The sequence below is a fragment of the Sparus aurata genome, chromosome 17 (genome assembly GCF_900880675.1).
Source record: "Sparus aurata chromosome 17, fSpaAur1.1, whole genome shotgun sequence".
Taxonomy (NCBI): Eukaryota; Metazoa; Chordata; class Actinopteri; order Spariformes; family Sparidae; genus Sparus; species Sparus aurata.
In genome coordinates this window covers 1,277,231-1,295,416 of record NC_044203.1, presented here as the reverse complement: position 1 = coordinate 1,295,416, position 18,186 = coordinate 1,277,231, and the positions used below count along the sequence as shown (strand labels likewise).

At 39.5% G+C, this 18,186-nt stretch overlaps 1 protein-coding gene across 1 annotated transcript in view; it reads left to right on the top strand.

The window, feature by feature from the left end:
- Nucleotides 1–16,710, top strand: part of cndp1 (carnosine dipeptidase 1) — a 23,089-nt gene extending 6,379 nt beyond the window's left edge. Inside the window, exons 4-12 of the mRNA XM_030394777.1 lie at nt 7–169; nt 824–912; nt 1,576–1,773; nt 1,912–1,996; nt 13,013–13,173; nt 13,262–13,426; nt 13,533–13,674; nt 14,849–14,996; nt 16,231–16,710. Of these exons, the coding sequence (XP_030250637.1) occupies nt 7–169; nt 824–912; nt 1,576–1,773; nt 1,912–1,996; nt 13,013–13,173; nt 13,262–13,426; nt 13,533–13,674; nt 14,849–14,996; nt 16,231–16,309 (1,230 nt within the window). The 3' untranslated portion in view covers nt 16,310–16,710. The remainder of the gene's footprint in view (nt 1–6; nt 170–823; nt 913–1,575; nt 1,774–1,911; nt 1,997–13,012; nt 13,174–13,261; nt 13,427–13,532; nt 13,675–14,848; nt 14,997–16,230) is intronic.
- Nucleotides 16,711–18,186: the final 1,476 nt, after the last annotated feature.

Genomic DNA, 18,186 nt, shown 5'->3' with positions numbered 1-18,186 from the left:
CTGCAGCTTCCTAATGGACAGACAATAGCTCTGCCTAAAGTGGTGACAGCTCAATTTGGCAATGACCCAAACAAACACACAGTGTGTGTCTACGGTCATGTGGATGTCCAGCCAGCCAAGCTAGAGGACGGCTGGGCAACGGATCCCTACAACCTGACAGACATCAAAGGTAAAAGCCTTTATGCTCTTTTTTGTCATTGCAAAACCTACAAAAACCTTTAATTGTAATGGTTTCCAATGTTTCCAAAGACCGCTTACATGTAATTCTGAATTTGGGTGAAATGTGCATAAAATGGCAGACAAAACATCTACTATGTTTCCATCAGACACCAATTTATTTTGAGGGTATATGACAAAATATTTAATTTTTTAAGTAAACTTATCCTTGAAGGCACAAATTATTTTTTACATGTGATTGTGATTTCACATTTTTGTGTTTAAATAAACACCTGTTGAAATAAGATTAGATTGACAGAAAACTCATATCATATCCAGAAAAGTGAGCTTTTAATTGTCCTCAGTTGCCAATGAGATGGCTCCATTCTCATTATGTGCTCTGCAGAACTTCAGTCACTTGAAAACAAGTGGTTAGTTGGATTAGATTTCACTTCAATCTTAGATTTTTTAAGCAGAAAAATCACCAGACAACAAATAAATATATGAGGCACAATATATCAGACATTCAAAATATTAACCATTGAGTGTTTCATATTGAGTGCTTCACCTGCTCAGGTTTACAGGTCAGCAAACCAGTTTAGGACATTCCATTTAATCTCCAGCCCAATGTAACCCTTGACTCATTCACTGATTGTTGTGCTTGCAGGTAACCTTTATGGACGAGGAGCATCAGACAACAAGGCCCCAGTTCTAGCCTGGATCCATGCTGTGGAGGCTTACCAGGCCCTCAATATGGTGAAACAAAGTCCATAAAACAGTATTATATACTTTATCATGCTGCAAATGTTTAAAATCAAATGTACGAGGGAGTGGGAGCTGCAGAAGCACTGCGACCTCAAGTGAGACCAAAAGACAGATTAGAGCATTTGGTAGCAAATTGTCACTGTCTTAATAAAACACTTGAAATATAAAGATGGAAACAGAGAGAGATGCCTCAGGCAACACAGAGCAAAAAGATTACTTCCATTTATTTAAGCAGACTGTTTCAGTTGAATCAAATACTCAACACATTAAGCAGGAATAAACCGCATTCCCCTCAGGCTGGTGACAAGGAACAGCTAAGCTTCAGCCAAACTAAACTGCAAAGTCACTGCCATATCTGCCATGTCTGTTGCATCTATCTTGTGAAGAAAATGCCACAGTTGATGTGCCAGATGCAGGATGCACTATGGGGGAAGGATTTGTGTGGATGTTGACTAGTCTAGTTTCACACACAGCTAAGGGCTTATGATATTAGTGTCTGCAAGCCTCATTACAGTTTCAAAAAAGCATTCTTACCATTCAAAAATATGCAAGATTCTCTTCCAGCTCATTGTGTTTCCTGACCATGTGCTGTCACTGTGACTTACTGCCAAGCAGATGTAATGGAGTATCACCGTATTCCTCTCTGCCCACCAGGAGCTGCCAGTGAACGTGAAGTTTGTCATTGAAGGCATGGAGGAGACAGGCTCTAATGGCCTGGACGCCATGATCCTGGCCCAGAGAGACACCTTCTTCTCTGATGTAGATTACATCATCATCTCAGACTGCGGCTGGCTCAGCAGACGACCCGCTCTCACCTACGGCACCAGAGGAAACTGCTACTTCTATGCTGAGGTTGTACATGCGCACACACATAAATACACAGTTTTCCAATAATAGGTGCCTAATGTACACTAAACACATTGTGCAGCTGGTTGTCCGTCAGCTCTTCACTCTGTTTCATCGTGAAGGTTTCCTCTGCTGTCTTGGCAGGTTGAGGGGCCTAAACAGGACTTGCATTCTGGTGTTTATGGAGGCACTGTGATTGAACCAATGACTGACCTGATTGGCATTCTTGGTGAGTGTATTTTAGGTAGTACACATTCATTCAATAATTCATTCAATTCAATCACTAAGTCTTTTATAGAAGAATAAGACACTGAGCCAAAATCAGCAGTATGTCAGGTATCAGCAGGGACAAATGTCTTATTAGGGCCCGAGCAGGTCTCGACCTGCAAGGACCTATTGAATCTGTAGGAATTATTCTTATTTTTCTGCACCGTCACTCCAACATAAAGTCAACCATTTTGATGATGAAATTCATGCCTACTTTGAAAATGATCTCCTCCTAGAGCTTTAACACCACAGTCTTCAAATTCACTGAGTATCATCCTCATGCCTTGCAGATCGAAAGTTGTTCAAAGCTTTCATCTCTTGCATACCTGGTTGGCATGACGGTGGAAACCATTTTTTTTCCTTCGTCGTGAAGCATCAAGGCTTTATAACTTCAGCATACAATTTCCTATCTCGGCCAAATTTCTCACGAATGTAGATGGCGTCGTCCTGAATACGTCTACACATCAATACAAAGTCGGCCATTTTTAATTTGGCTGCCATTTTGAAATAATGCCGTACCTCATAATTTCACTCCCTCCTCCTACAGATTCAACACCACAGACTTCACAGTCATTCAGTATCAATGTCTGACCTTGCAGATGAAACGTTATGAAAAGCTTTCTCCTATGTCATACCTGCTGGCCGTGGTGGTGCGGTCAATTTAAATTTCTGAAAGTCCTGCTGCTGTCAGACTTTACAACCAGCACTGCTTCATATAGACCTCACGCTGTACTCTGCACTGTGCAATAAGTCTGTACAAACTCATTTCAACACCCATATTTATTATCTATATTTAAAATCTGTATATAAAAATGTGTTGCTCATTTTTGCACTATATTATGTAAATATGTATATACGTCGATTCTATTTTTCTTTCCTTTTTAATTATTTTGTCTATTTAGCTATTGCTCTATTCTTGTAATATTCTGCTGTAGCAACAAACAAATTTCCCCCGTCTGAGGGACATTAAAGGATTTCTGATTCTGATTCTGATTCTGAAATCCTTTGCCGTAAAGCATCAAGTCCTTCTAACTTCAACATACAATTTACTATCTCGGCCAAATTTAACCCATCTGTGCATCAAAACTGTGTCATATCCATAGCGCCACCCACTGGACACAGGAAGTCAGTGTCAAGCCTCATTCAAAAATTATCTCCTCCTAGAGATTTAACACCACAGTCTTCACATTCACTCAATATCATCCTCATGCCTTGAAGATCAAAAGTTGTTGAAAGCTTTTGGCTACGTCATACCTGGTGGGCGTGACGGTGGAAACCATTTTCTTATTCACTGTGAACCGTCAAGTCCTTATAACTTCAACACACAATTTCCCATCTCCACCCAATTTCTCTGGAATGTAGAGGGTGATGCCTGAATATATATGTGCATCAAAACTGTGTCATATCCATAGCGCCACCCACTGGACACAGGAAGTAAGTTTCATCGCATTCAATCACACTTCCTACTAGGGATGTAACGGTATGAAAATTTCACACCGCGGTAATAGTGACCAAAATTATCATGGTTATCGGTGTACCGCGGTACTTTTTGAAATGTCTTCAAAATGTTGAAAAAACACTAACAAATTGAAATAATTTCATCAAGATTTATATTTAAATATATTTATTATATATTAAAATAGTCCAAATCCAAAACCTTAACAAAATCAATATTAAATAATTATAAAAGAATGTATCAAAACTATGCAAAATAGGTCATTGGCTTTTTGTGATGAGGCAGCCTGTTTTTGAAACGTGTCCTTTAATTTCTGCGTTTCAGTGGTAGAATGAGATGTAGTGGCATTAGAACTCGATTGGCCAGCAGACCCTCTCTGTGAAAAAAATGAATAGAAAATGTCATTATTAATTATTACTGTCACTGTTACTTAATACTAAGGGGGCAACCAACAAATCACAAAACTCACAATTTAGATCACATCACTTTTGTGAGGAACAGGTTGGATAATTTTTTAGATCAAAACAAAAAGGATTATTGTTAAATTAATTATTAATACTCTATTTTGGCTCTTATTTATATCTAGACACTTGTTATATTCACCATTTTATATTATTCTTTATATATAGTCTATTCTACAAATAATCCACAAGTGTTATATATGTCTGATATTACTTATATATATATATTGGCTGTCTGTCTCTCTGTCTGTCTGCTCGTCTATTGTCAGTGGACTCGGTCAATCTGATTGGTCAGATGGTTGCTGAGCCACAGGTAGACGCTGCTCAGGTGAACGGAGCTGAGATGAAAGTCAGTCATCTCAGTCAGTTTATATTCACTAACTCAGTCCATCCAGTACGTGTTTGTGTCAAATCCTCCTCACTGCAGCTCTGCATCAATATTTGGGGAACCATAAGGTCGACTTCAAAAAGTGAAATCTACTATTACTAAGCAGTTCAGATAACGTGCCAAATCACGGATCAACTTCGTTCAGTTATATGGAGGACCAAACCTGACATAAGTATAAATAAATAAATAAATAAATAAATCCATAAATGCATAAATAAATACATGAATAAATGCTTAAATGCATAAATAAATACATAAATAAATAAATAAATGCTGAAATAAATGTATAAATAAATAAATGCATAAATAAATACATGCATAAATAAATGAATAAATAAATAAATGCTGAAATGAATGTATAAATAAATAAATAAAAGTATAAATAAAAAAATAAATGCTTTTTATTTATTTATACATTTATGTTCACCTACATTTATTTATTTATACATTTCCGTTCACCTACATTTATTTATTTCTGTATTTCTGTATTTCTCTTCACCTACATATATTTATTTCTGTATTTCTGTGTCCATATGTAAATGAGGAGGTAGGAGGTCCTAACCTCAGTCAAGAGCATGATTGGTTACAGGAGTGTGCTCGATGAGGGTCTACTACTTCTGCCTTACTAGCAGCGCTGATTCCTGTACACTGTACAGGAATGTTGCTGGCTACCAGCAAGCCCGCTCAGCTAACTGTTAGCTGCAGTTGTTGACATTTGTTCATGTAGCTCTGGTTTAGTTATGAATTTGACTGGCGTTCATTTTAACTTGCGAAGGTCCCAGGTGTGCTGGTGGTGTGGTTTGAGAATCCCGTCTGGAGAGAGAGGGGTCCTCAGCCATGTCCGCTAACCAGGAAAAACGTTCTGCTCATCGCTCCAAGTCATGTATATGTGTATTCTAGACGAGCACTACAGAGCACAAATCGTCCAAAAGTGCATGTTGTCGGTCTCACATCTTTGTCGTGAATGTCTGTACTCTCAAATAACTCATGTGTGGAACAGGCTGAGGCATTTGTTCACGCCAAGCGGCTCGAGAGCGGCGTGGAGACCCCTTTTAGCTCTTATGTTAGCTGTTAGCTGCTCGCTGTAGCGCAGCGTCCAGGCTACCTTGTGACACCGGTTACCATCGGGTATTTTTCATTCCGCACTGTTCAAATGGTCGCTTAAAGCCATCGTTCCGAGCCGCATACATCGTTATTAAGCTGAAGCTAAGTCGGTGTGAAAAGTGTACACTGTCATACAGCCTGCTGGTCAAACAGTCTGCAGAGTACGTTGACATCCAGCCCGAGCTCAGCGTGAGGTCAATCAGCTGTGGCAAATCGTGAGACGTCCAGATCAACCTGTGATACAAACACCAGTAGCGACAATGGTTCATAGGAAAGCCCAGACATGTATCTCACTCTCGGTGGTAACATGTGTCAATAGTTAACCTGGACGCTACGCTCTTAGCGCTACAGCGAGCAGCTAAAAGCTAACTAGCAGCTAACTGCTAACAGCGGTGTCCACGCCGCTCTCAAGCCGTTCGGCGTGAACAAATGCTTAATACTGTTCCACACATGAGTTGTTTAAGAGTACAGAGATTCACGACAAAGATATGAGACCGACAACATGCACTTTTGGACGATTTGTGCTCTGTAGCGCTCGTCTAGCAGTGGTTTGCAAGTCGCAGCCCCGGCTTCTCCGTGTGGATAGAAGTGTTCAAGCCACGTCAAAACGAATACACGTATACATGACTTGGAGCGATGAGCAGAATGTTTTTCCTGGTTAGCGGACATGGCTCTCCAGACAGGATTCTCAAACCACACCACCAGCACATCTGGGACCCTCGCAAGTTAAAATGAACGCCAGTTAACCTGTCACACTGGTCGAGGCCATTAAGCTAACTGGAGCTGTTTACAACGTTACAGAGAGCGAGGCTTGAGATCAGGAATCGTTTGCTTTTGTCTGGCTCTCCGATTTGACCAATCATGCTCTTGACTGAGGTTAGGACCTCCTACCTCCTCATTTACATATGGACACAGAAATACAGAAATAAATTTATGTAGGTGAACAGAAATACAGAAATACAGAAATAAATAAATGTAGGTGAACAGAAATACAGAAATAAATAAATGTAGGTGAACGGAAATGTATAAATAAATAAATGTAGGTGAACATAAATGTATAAATAAATAAAAAGCATTTATTCTTTTATTTATACTTTTATTTATTTATTTATACATTTATTTCAGCATTTATTTATTTATTCATTTATTTATGCATGTATTTATTTATGCATTTATTTATTTATACATTTATTTCAGCATTTATTTATTTATTTCTGTATTTAGTTATGCATTTATGCATTTATTTATTTATTTATTTATTTATACTTATGTCAGGTTTGGTCCTCCATACAGTTATACCACCATCTGGTCAGTTTACATTAGTGACAACAGCAAATTAGACAGAGAAAACTTGACATACACATACATCATGTACACAAGCTTGAGGTTAATTAGTGTGAATGCTGACTCAGCATTCACACTAGTTTATTATTATTCTTCCGTACGTTTTTTGGCACCTATCTCGTCCTACAATTCTTGAGCGATTGAAACCATTCAAATATCAAAATGTTCAGCTTGTTTAGGACATGATGGCGTCTATTTTTCTTATTTCTACCTTTTATACTTTTGGAAATATTCAGCTTTTTCTGCCAAATTTTCCCCATTCATCCTTATGAAATTTCATTCTGCTATAACTTCAGCATACGTTCAGCTATAGAAACCATTCAGCTATTAAAATGTTCAGCTTTTTGGGCTCTTTCAGACTTGTTCTTTTCAACTTTTCAACTTTTTGCAGAAATTCAGCTTTTTCCCCAAAAAATTTAACATTGAATCAAATGGGAAAAGCTTCAAATCCTCTTCAAAACTCATCGACTTTCAACCTCATCTTGTTCCTCATACGTTGAGCGAGAGACACCCTTTCAAACTTTAAAACAGTCTCAAGACCTTGAACTATTGGCGATGTATTCAGTTTTTAAAAATTTAGTTCAGTTTTGAAAATATCGCAGTTTTAGTTTTAAGGATTTTTAGCTCCTCTTCTGATTTTATAATGGGTGTGTATTGCGTCAGCTAGAGAGGGTGACATCATCGCTAGAGTGGGGAGCCTCTCGAAGATTGGGAGAAGAAAATTGTCTTCAGCTTGATTTTGATCCCAAATCTTTTACTTGACATAAACAATATATGGATAGAAATGTAGGAAATCTTGTTGGGTGTCAGCTGGTGGTCTAATTTCAGATATGGGACTTACAGTTTTGGATTTAGAAGCCCGAGAGCGACACAAACTAAAAAACCTGGTCCATAAGCCGCAATGTTAATTTTGAGGCTAAATTTCTGGCCGAGAGCAGACGGTACCTGATTTGTCTCTCGCTCCCATGCCCTCATTTCTCACTCGACTGAAATGAAAAGACATGAACGCGTTCAGCAGTGTCTTCTCTCGCTCAACATGAACAAATTTCGGCGATTACCATTATGTTTTTTTCAGAAATTGCAGGGGTTTGGGAGAGGCTCTCCCATTCATTCTTATGGGGACATTTTGATCTGTGTCTCTGTATTTCTCCACGTGTGTATCTGAGGAATGAGTGTGTATTGCGTGAGCCAGAGTGTGTGACATCATTGCTACAGTGTAGAGCAGCTGGAAAATCTGGAGAAAGAATTCTCTTCAGCTGGATATGGATTCCACATCTTTGTTTATTGTTTATTTATTTATTTATGTTATTTATTTCGGGCATGTCAATTCATAAACATCACATTTCATCATTGTTCAAATAATACAACACACATGGCCGAAAGGGAAAAGCGGGAGAAGCCAAAGCTTATCAAGTCCCGCCCCCATTACCCACAGGATAAAATCTTCATCCTGATCTTTTCTTGTCTTTTGCAATTTACTTTTTTCTTTTCTTCTCTTTTTTTTTTCTTTTGTTATGACCTTTGACAAAACATATTACAGCAGAAGCATACAGAGCTGAATTCAAGCTCTAGACAGTACATACAGATTACATGTGTGTCTGCACATGTGTCCATATTAGTCCATCATGAGTGAACAACAGTCTCATGTTATAGCCTCATCTTATAGCCAGGCTTGCCACAAAGTCAGAATGTCCAATCGACAGAGAGCAAAAGTCCAGTGTATTTATTATTCGTTGAGATGGTGTTGGGATGGTGTAAGAGCCCTTTAATGCATTTTTATGTTAATCATCAGTCTCCTCTGCAGCTTTCATCACTGTTAGCTTCGCCACGTCCTCCCGATTGGTGGCTACATCAACTCGCATCTGTATCACGAACTCGCGGATTGTTGAGATGTCAGAGCGTATCCCGACCACAGCACTCCGAGTATTGGCGTTGTCCGCCCTCGCACTGGTCTGCTCAGTAGCGATCTTTCTCATTTTCCAATATTGCATAAAGATTCCAAATCCCAAAGCGATCGTTCCAATTGTCATGAACGTGAACATGTACACGTCCTCCACATCTTCCACATCCAGTGCGGCAAGGCAGAGGACTCTCCAATTTTCCCAACCATCCATAACGTAGCCGGACATAAAGGTCCCGTCCGGGCATGTCGGTTCACCAGAACCCGCACGCCGTGTTGAGAACACTCTGTCGATGGCATTCATTGACCAGCTATGTCACTTGACATAGGCAATATATACATAGAAATCTAGAAAATCTTATTGGCTTGCTCCATGGTTGCTCCTTTTCCAACGTATGTGTGGCCATTTTAAGCTCTTCCAGCACTCTTACTCTACATCTTTTTGCCTTTTCAGCCTTTTTTCACCAATTTGAGCTCTTTCTCCCTTTTGACTTTTATACATTTTCATCCTTTTTTCACCTTTATAACCTCTTCCAGCCCTCTTAATCTACAGATTTTCATATTCTTTTCACCTTTTTAACCTCTTCCAGCCCTCTTACTCTACATCTTTTTACCTTTTCATCCTTTTCTCACCTATTTGAGCTCTTTCACCCTTAAACTTTTTTACCTTTTCATCGTTTTTTCACCTTTTTAACCTCTTCCAGCCCTCTTACTCTACATCTTCTCATCCTTTTCTCACCATTTTAACCTGTTCCAGCCCTCTTACTCTACAGCTTTTCATATGTTTTCACTTTTTTAACCTCTTCCAGCCCTCTTACTCAACAGCTTTTCATATTTTTTCACCTTTTTAACCTCTTCCAGCCCTCTTACCCAACAGCTTTTCACCCCTTTCATTCCTTTTTCACCTATTTAAGCTCTTTCAGCCTATAACTTTTCACCTTTTTAGCCTTCTTTCACCATTTTAACATCTTCCTGCCCTCTTAATCTACAGCTTTTCGCCTTTCTTTCAACATTCTTATAGTTTTATGCATTTTAAGCAGTACGTTCAGCAGATCTCGCTTCAGCCTTCAGCATACACACTGTATTTTCGCAGGAAATACAATTGTTCTAGTTTACCTTGCATTCGCTGAACAGTTGCGGGTGATGGTCGTAAAGTGAAAGTAAGTAAATTGGAGGTGCTGCCGCCCCTCGCAACAACTTTCTTCTCGCAGCTCCTGCAAACAGGGCTGCCATCCTCGACCAGCTGTCCCTGAGCATTCTTATAACAACCACAATACGCCCAGACTGCAGATTTGGTTCTCTTTGAAGGCGAAAAAATGCCGTGAGGACCGCTACTATCACGTCCTCCCTCCGCCGTGTCTTCTTCACTACATAACAAGCGCACGTTTCATGCTGCGCATGCGCCGCGAGTTTTCCACACCGTGGTTACCGACCGCGGCGGTTACCATGGTAATTAAAACCTAAACGGTAACCTTCACCGTCGGGAATTTCACCGTGGTTTACCGTGACACCGGTAACCGTTACATCCCTACTTCCTACATGCATTTACATGAACGAAATTTGGTATGCATGTGTATCATGACAAGATGCACAAAAATCACATTTGGACCCATAGTCTCAGTCCAACAGGAAGTCAACCATTTTGATTTTCTACGCTGTTTTTCCACACATTTCCATGCCTTGTCTTTTAATAACCAATTCCAACAGATTTAACACAACAGACTTCACAGTCACTCAGTATCATCCTCAGACTTGGAAGATGAAAGCCTGTTAAAAACTTTCGCCTACGTCATACCTGCTGGCCATGGTGGTGCGGTCAATTTAAATCCTTCGCCGTAAAGCATCAAGTCCTTGTAACTTCAACATACAATTCCCCTTCTGCACCAAATCTCTCAGGAATGTAGAGGGAGTCGCCCTGAATATATATCTGTGCATCAAAACTGTGTCATATCCATAGCGCCACCCACTGGACACAGGAAGTCAGACAAACATCATCCAATTGACATGACGTTTACTGCTTGTTTTCTCCCCATCATGACATGCAAGAAACAGGTGAGCGTGCAATCCGACGGCGCCAGTATTGGCATTTTGATTTTCTGCATTTTAAGAAGCACATCATTGTATGGTGTGTTTGATACAAGTAGTCCACTAGATGGCAATGTTGTCAGCTTAATATCCATTACAGTTGGTGTATATAGCATATGTCATGCAAAGAAAATGTAGCAGAAGCATCTTTACCCACTAAGAGCAAGCAAACAAAGCAGAAATTACACCAAAAACCTGTCATTGACACACAACCATAAATACATTTTTGAAAGAAGGCACCTCAAGCATTATCTTACGCTCATCCATGTGCAGTGATGACAAACATAAGCAGATGTACATGGCATCTGAAGGTATAATCACACACCACACGTTCAGAGAAGGAAGTGAAATACAACCCCTGCCTGTACTGTCCCAAACACAGACAGTAAACAACTCCATAAACAATAATCAAGCAATGGGGCTTCAACCGCAGCATGCCTGGATGGCAGCATGCCCGACGCGCGCGGCCTGCTAGGGCCGGTTCATCACTGCTTGCAGCTTTAATTATTATTCTTATTGAACCTTTTCTTTTTTTGTGTTATTTTCATATTTAACTTCACAGATGAAGATAATATTTACTTGTAAAGTATGTGGTCCATGATAAATATATTCCAGACAGCCACAGCTGATAAGAATCAAAGGTTCTTATGTCATTTTGACTCACTTATGAAAGTTTAACATAGTGATACAAAACAAAAAAATCTTAAAATGTATAAAAGATAAGTTAAAAATGTAACTGGCATGACACCAACAACCTGGAATAGCTGGAATATGAAATGATAACAACTTTTCATCATAGAGATATGCATCACAGGGTTGTAAGCGCCTTACGTTCCCAATAAATTTGTTTGCTTGCTCTATGTTGGTCTGTAATTCAGCCTTATTTACCAGCCTCTCCTCTGCATCGTACTATTTTGGGGGCCTCAACAATCTCATGTGTTACTTTGAAAAAACTTTTATGTAGTTCAATTAAACAAGCTAAACTGAATGTGAATGACAAATAAGACAATATCACAATCTATTTCATCAATAAGTTGGTAGATTTAGTAGTTTAATAGAGTTGTGTAGTGTATCGTATGACTGAGGTATCTTTAAGCAAGTCACTGAGTCCCTTCTAACTCATGTCATTGTGTTATCTCTAACTCCTTGTCAGATAAAGTCAATTTAAAGGTGCAATTTGTAAGAAATGTTGTTTAAAACATTCAAGAATTAACTAACTTTATTAACAGCAAGTGAAGAAAGTACTGTTTTGATGTTACATAAAGCCGTCAATCAACAATCTGTGATGCAGAGATATCTACTGAAGTAACTAGCTGATCAGCTAGCCCTGGCCTGTCTCGTCTCATAATACCACTTTGTACAGACTGAGCAGTAGACTGACAACACCTGTAGTTTTACAGGTTTCAGCAGTAGACTGTTGGTATATATGTCATTGGGGGACTTGTCCCCTTCCTTCTACTATTTGCAGGTCCTGTCACGACTACATGAAACAACATCACCCTCCAAGCTACAGCTGAAAAGCTGAAACTAACTTAGTTGAGTTAATCATACCTGTTTGCTAGTGGCACAAATGTAAACAAGCTAGAGGCTGTTACGTTTGCTTTTACAGGGATTTAGCCATTTTAACGCCCGGCTGGTTTACCTTCACTATTACAATGATCACTTATTCTAGTTTGGTCAAATGAATTTTTAAATGTTTTAAATTTTTTGTATTCACAAGGTTACATGTTTTCCCCACTGCCTCTCTGATGCCCAACTTTCCTGTTTCTCCTCTCTCGCTTTATTTTTCTCCTGTCCCGACCTGAACCCACTGTGCATTCATCGTCCCTGGAGAGTCCAGGCTAGAGCTGCAGTAAATCAGCTCAGTACTGTTGTTCCCTGTTGTCAGACTGACCTTCATAGGTCTGAGAGGCTGTGTTCTCAGTCCAGCCTTGTTCACTGAGAGGCTGCTGAACCCGTTTCCATTGCCTGCTCCCCTTCCCACACCTGAGCCTTAAAAATACTCTTTTTCATCGCTGTCCAAAATTCCTGTGCCAGCAGTGTAGACACTCCCCCTTATTTAATCAAACCAGCTGCTGGCTAACTAGTAAAAGTCATGGCTATATAAAGGAAATGGCAGTAAATGGTTACCCTGGTGTTATGCTTTTCCTTATTCCATTGGAGTATAAAATCAACAGGTCATTGTTACATATTGCATCTTTCAAACCACATTAAATGTATCCTTTAACTTCTTGCCTTAGACACACTGATCAGCCCCAGCGGTAAAATCCTAATTCCTGGGATTAGGGAGGCTGTAGCTCCCCTCTCTGATGAAGAATGGAAAATGTACCAGGACATCCAATTTGACCTTGACAACTACAAGAACAAGATTGGTGTTAACCAGCTTATGTACAGCAACAAGGTTAGGGCATAATCTTCAAAATTGTCAATATAATTTAAGGCAAGGAGGCACAGCAACATACATGACTGTCATGGTTTGTTTCCTGTAGGTGGACCTGCTGGCCCACATGTGGCGCTACCCCACTGTCTCCATCCATGGCATTGAGGGGGCCTTCTCTGACCCTGGTACAAAAACTGTCATCCCTGCTAAGGTGATTGCTAAATTTTCCATTCGACAAGTTCCCAACATGGACCCTGCTCTGGTCAAAAAACAGGTAAACAGGATGTGAATGCCCAGCCAAATGTATTCTTCTGTAGAATAACGATCATTTTTTTCCCATAAGATACCTCTGCTCTTACCTTGTTGGCTCAATGTTTTAGGTAACAGACTACCTTCACTTGGTGTTTGCCAAGAGGAAGAGTCCTAACAAGCTGAAAGTCACTATGGTGATTGGGGCCAAGCCTTGGCTGGCTGACACTCAACATCCTCTGTATGAGGCTGGAAAGGCTGCTGTCAAAAGAGGTTACAGAGCATCACATTAAACACATATCACTGCATTAAAATCCTGTACACTAAGAGTCAAACTGTAAAAAACTTTTTTTAAATGCCAGATTGTGTTTCCTCTTGTGCGCTAACCATTATTTATCACAACTAATCACATTTCTTCTTTCTTTTTGCTTCATTGTATGTAATAGCGAAGATTAGGGAGTAATTAGCTTGATTTACCGAATGTAGATGGTTGGTATAAAGTCTGTCGTGGGGGGCCTTTTCCCCTTCCTTCTACTATTTGCCTGTACTGTCTTCAAAATCCCCACCACCACATGAAACAACATCAAGCTACACTTCACAAGCTGAAGCTGGCAAGTACTTCATCACTAACCTGTTCCCTAATGGTAAGCGCAGCTGGAGAGGAATATGATTGGATTAAAGACACGCAAACAAGTGGGAGAGTGTTTTCCCCCTGAGTTTATAGTAAAGCTATATCCCGCAGCTATCATTCATCATAGTAGTTTAGAATCTCAAGTTTTTTCAAGTGCAGCATTTCTCTCTCAAATGAGAATTTGGGCAATTAAATGCACAGGCTGCCCTAGGTTGAAGTCCAGGGCCTGGAACTACAGAGATATTTGAATAAAGTACCAGTAATTCATATTTGTATTTAAGTATTTGAATAAATCCTTAGTTGATTCCACATGGACAGTATATACTGGAAGTAGGCCAGCAACCAAATAAAGCCATACTTAAATTCTAATTAAACCAAATCAGATATAGTCCCTCTGAGTCATCCATCACTGAGTGCACTTCTTTGGGCTTCTTATACATTGTCTAAAATAACTGAGGGCTGCCAGTGTTCTACTTACAAACCCCTAGTTTTAGCAGTGAGTTGAGACTTTGTTGCATTACTGGCCTTAACCTATAGCACTGTAGTTTGATACTTTTGTCCAGGTTCCTGCTGTTTCGGTGCCTTTTTTTAAATGGATTAAAAATAATAGTTTGATCAGCTCTTTAAAGACTCCACATTTCATTGTATTACTTTTATTCCTGCTTTTAGCTTAACAAAGCACTGCATTAATAAAGCATGCTTTAGAAAATCTGCTTTAATGGCACATGCGATATATAATTTCTCCACATGTCCAGCTGTTTTATTATATGGTACGTGTCCATTACACTCTAATATAAAATGTCCTACCTTCTCCAGTTTTTGACGTGGATCCTGATCTGATCCGTGAGGGTGGGACCATCCCTATTGCCAGAACCTTCCAGGACGTGACGAGGAAAAGCATCATCATGATGCCCATCGGAGGCTTTGATGACGGGCTGCACTCCCAGAATGAGAAAATCAGCAGGTTTGTCTACTAAAACAGAGACCACTTTCTTTCTGTTTCATTTAACAGGGAGTTTTGAATAAAACCTTTTATTGTTCATTGTTTGTCTATTCTGTTGAGGCTGTCAGATGGCTCAGACAATCACAAGATGCAGGAGAGAAACTGGGATTTAATCAGAGGGAAAGAATCTGAACCTCAGGGCTCACAGTGTCTTAATCTCTCTTAATCAACCATGTCCTTCAACTAAAATGATCCTTGTTACCATTTAATTTTGGAAATTCAAATGTCTGCAAACCATTGATATGATGCAGTTTTCTGTTTCTCTAAGTTCAACTTTATAATGTGACGACAATGTAATTATGATCTGGTTAGGTTAAAGCACGAAAAAAACACTTCATTAAGGTTAGGAAAAGATCATGTTGTGGCCTACTTGGTAAAGGGTATGGAAACTATCTCAGCGTCTTGATAAGAATATCTGGTGGTTTCATATTACAAATAAATGTTAAACGCTGCCTCAAACAGCAGTCTCTCGCTTGGCAGCCACTACCACCTTTCCCTCCTCTCTCTATCAATAATGTCAGCTTATATACAGTACATGTAATGTGAATGTCCTATGACACATTATAGAAATATTGAAATGATACATATGCTTCATACCAATTTGAATTTATCTGTGGTTCACAGAAATGTAAAATGCTAACATTCTATTCTGGCGACTGAGCTGTAAGAATCCCACAAAAAATAACATGAGAAACTGATTTAAGCAGAAACAGCTGTACATTTTGAACAAAAAGCAGAGCAGTGCAGACACCTTTCAGAAACCATTTCATTTAAAAGCAGAAATGATCATATATTGGTCCAGTCACAAATCAAGTGCTGTCCCTGGTGGCCGCAGGGACCAGATTTTTACAGGCTTTGAAGACTTTTAAAGGTCCTAATTGTAAGACAAGTTAATTTTTGAGTCTCATTCCCATCTCATCTAATACTAATGCTTTGGGATTGTAGGACAGGTCAGCTAGCATCCCTACGCATTAGTAACTGACAAGTTGGGAATGAGACCCAAAATTAACTTTTCTTACAAATAGGAACTTTAAGAAGGTATTATGTACACATATGTCACTGTGTATGATGGTGGACGTTTGTAGAAAGTGACTGTAAATGCAAAGTAGTCTCAGATTTTGTCCCACACATGCCTTGCTTCCTGACCGTCTCCATCAAACTTAACCTTAGTCTTCCTTCATCTTCCTTCTGCCAGGTACAACTATATCGAAGGAACCAAGTTATTTGTCGCCTACCTGAATGAAGTATCCCAGATTAAGAAGAGTGGTGTGTGATGTTTCATGCTCATATTAAATACCCTCTTAAAACATTCCAGCTACAGTGAGCTCTCCCTGAAACCGTCTTTCACTGTGCCTTTATGTCTTTCATCAATTTCACTGTGTGTTGCTAAGCTTTTTTTATCTCAAGCAACTCCACCATGGTAATTAAGTCAGTGAAAATATTTCCGAATTGTAGCCAATTTGAGGAGCAGTGAAACTATCTAAAGATCTACCTATGTAGACATGTGAGTGAATGTAGCAGCATATACGAGTCCTGTTGATTGGTAAAAACGTGATCTCATGTTGCTGTTCTTGTCACTCATTTTTGCATATGTGGTGTATGTTTTTGCTCCATATAATGTCAGACAGTACTGTAAGTGTGCATTTGTCATGTAGTAAAAGCTGTTATAATGCAACCATTCTCTTTTTCTATTATGTAAGACATTGTCAAAATGTTCTCTGTTGAGTGTTAATAATAAGACCAACACACAGATATTGTTTCGCCAGTCATGAAACATTTATTGAGCACTCACACATTTACTGCAGCTGCACAGACAGATGTGCTGTCTGTCCTGCTGACCTGGTCCCTCTGTAGACATGTCGCATGAATGTGAAGGAGGTTGAAAGAAGTTGAACTTCCAAATATGTTTCATGAGGAAAACATAGGTTTATTTGAAAAACTAAATTCATAAATATTGTTATTGAAGGTTCTAATTTGAGCCTATACTAAAGAAGATAATAACATAATAATACAAGGCCCTGTGGTCCGAACTAGAGGCTGACATTTGTTTGGGAATCCCACGGGTCACGGGATTCCCGCGGGATTCCCGCGGGATGGGAGTCAACTTTACTATTAATCACGTGATTGGGACGGTACAGGATCAAAAGTTAACGGGAGCAGACGGGAGCGGGAACTAGGGTTGGGCGGATCGAATCCAAATATTGATAATATTGATACCAGCATTGGTATTGATATTTAGTTGCTACCAGTGTAATGAGATCGATACTTTAGTTTCACTTTCTCTCCCTTATGCACTGCGGCGGTTTCATTAAAGTGGCGACCTGCTGTCTGTTAGAGATGGGATTTATGGCTCTTTGAGGGGAGCCGGATCTTGGTGAGCTGTTCCTTTCAAAGAGCCGTTCAAAAAACTGGCTCATTTGACTGATTTTTAAATTTATCAAGTTTTAAGAAGCCAGCCTGGTGGTAACTCATTTTATCTTGGAAATAATCACTGGGAGGTATGATGGGGTGAGATTTGGAACAAAACTGTCCTCCTCCTAATTAACCCTCATGTTGTGTTCGTTTCATGTTAAACAATTTTGTGTTCCCGGTCAAAAATGACCGGTCCATTTAAACTCATCATAAAAACTGTATAATACATATATTATCACTACTTGTTGTGTTAGATCTTTTCAATTTCAGTTCTTGTGAACATTACAAGTTTTGAACTTCTATTTGTTATTTATGGCCTGTATACCTCACTGATCTGAGCGTATACATCTTGAATTGGAATTTCTGGATTATTTTGACTATAAAAAATAATCAGATGAAACACAGTATATTGTTTATCAAAGACTACTTAGGGTCAAAGTTACCAAGGACATTTGTTTTTGTTCAAACCATTTAATTTTTTTATACAGTCACATAAAGTAACACTAGTCGTGTTCCCGGTCAAAGGTCTAGGTGGGTCTCAGGTGGGGATGGAGACCAGGATAAGTTCCCATTCTTTGACCTGAATGTGACAGCAGCCTCAGCATGGCCATCCTCTTCATCACTGGATTCCTCCCCATCAGTTAATTCTTGGTCTGGATTATATTCTGTGTCATCTTCATCTTCTGACACTTCCTCCTCTAATCCATCCTCACTGTCAGTTTCCTGGCCTCTCTCCTCC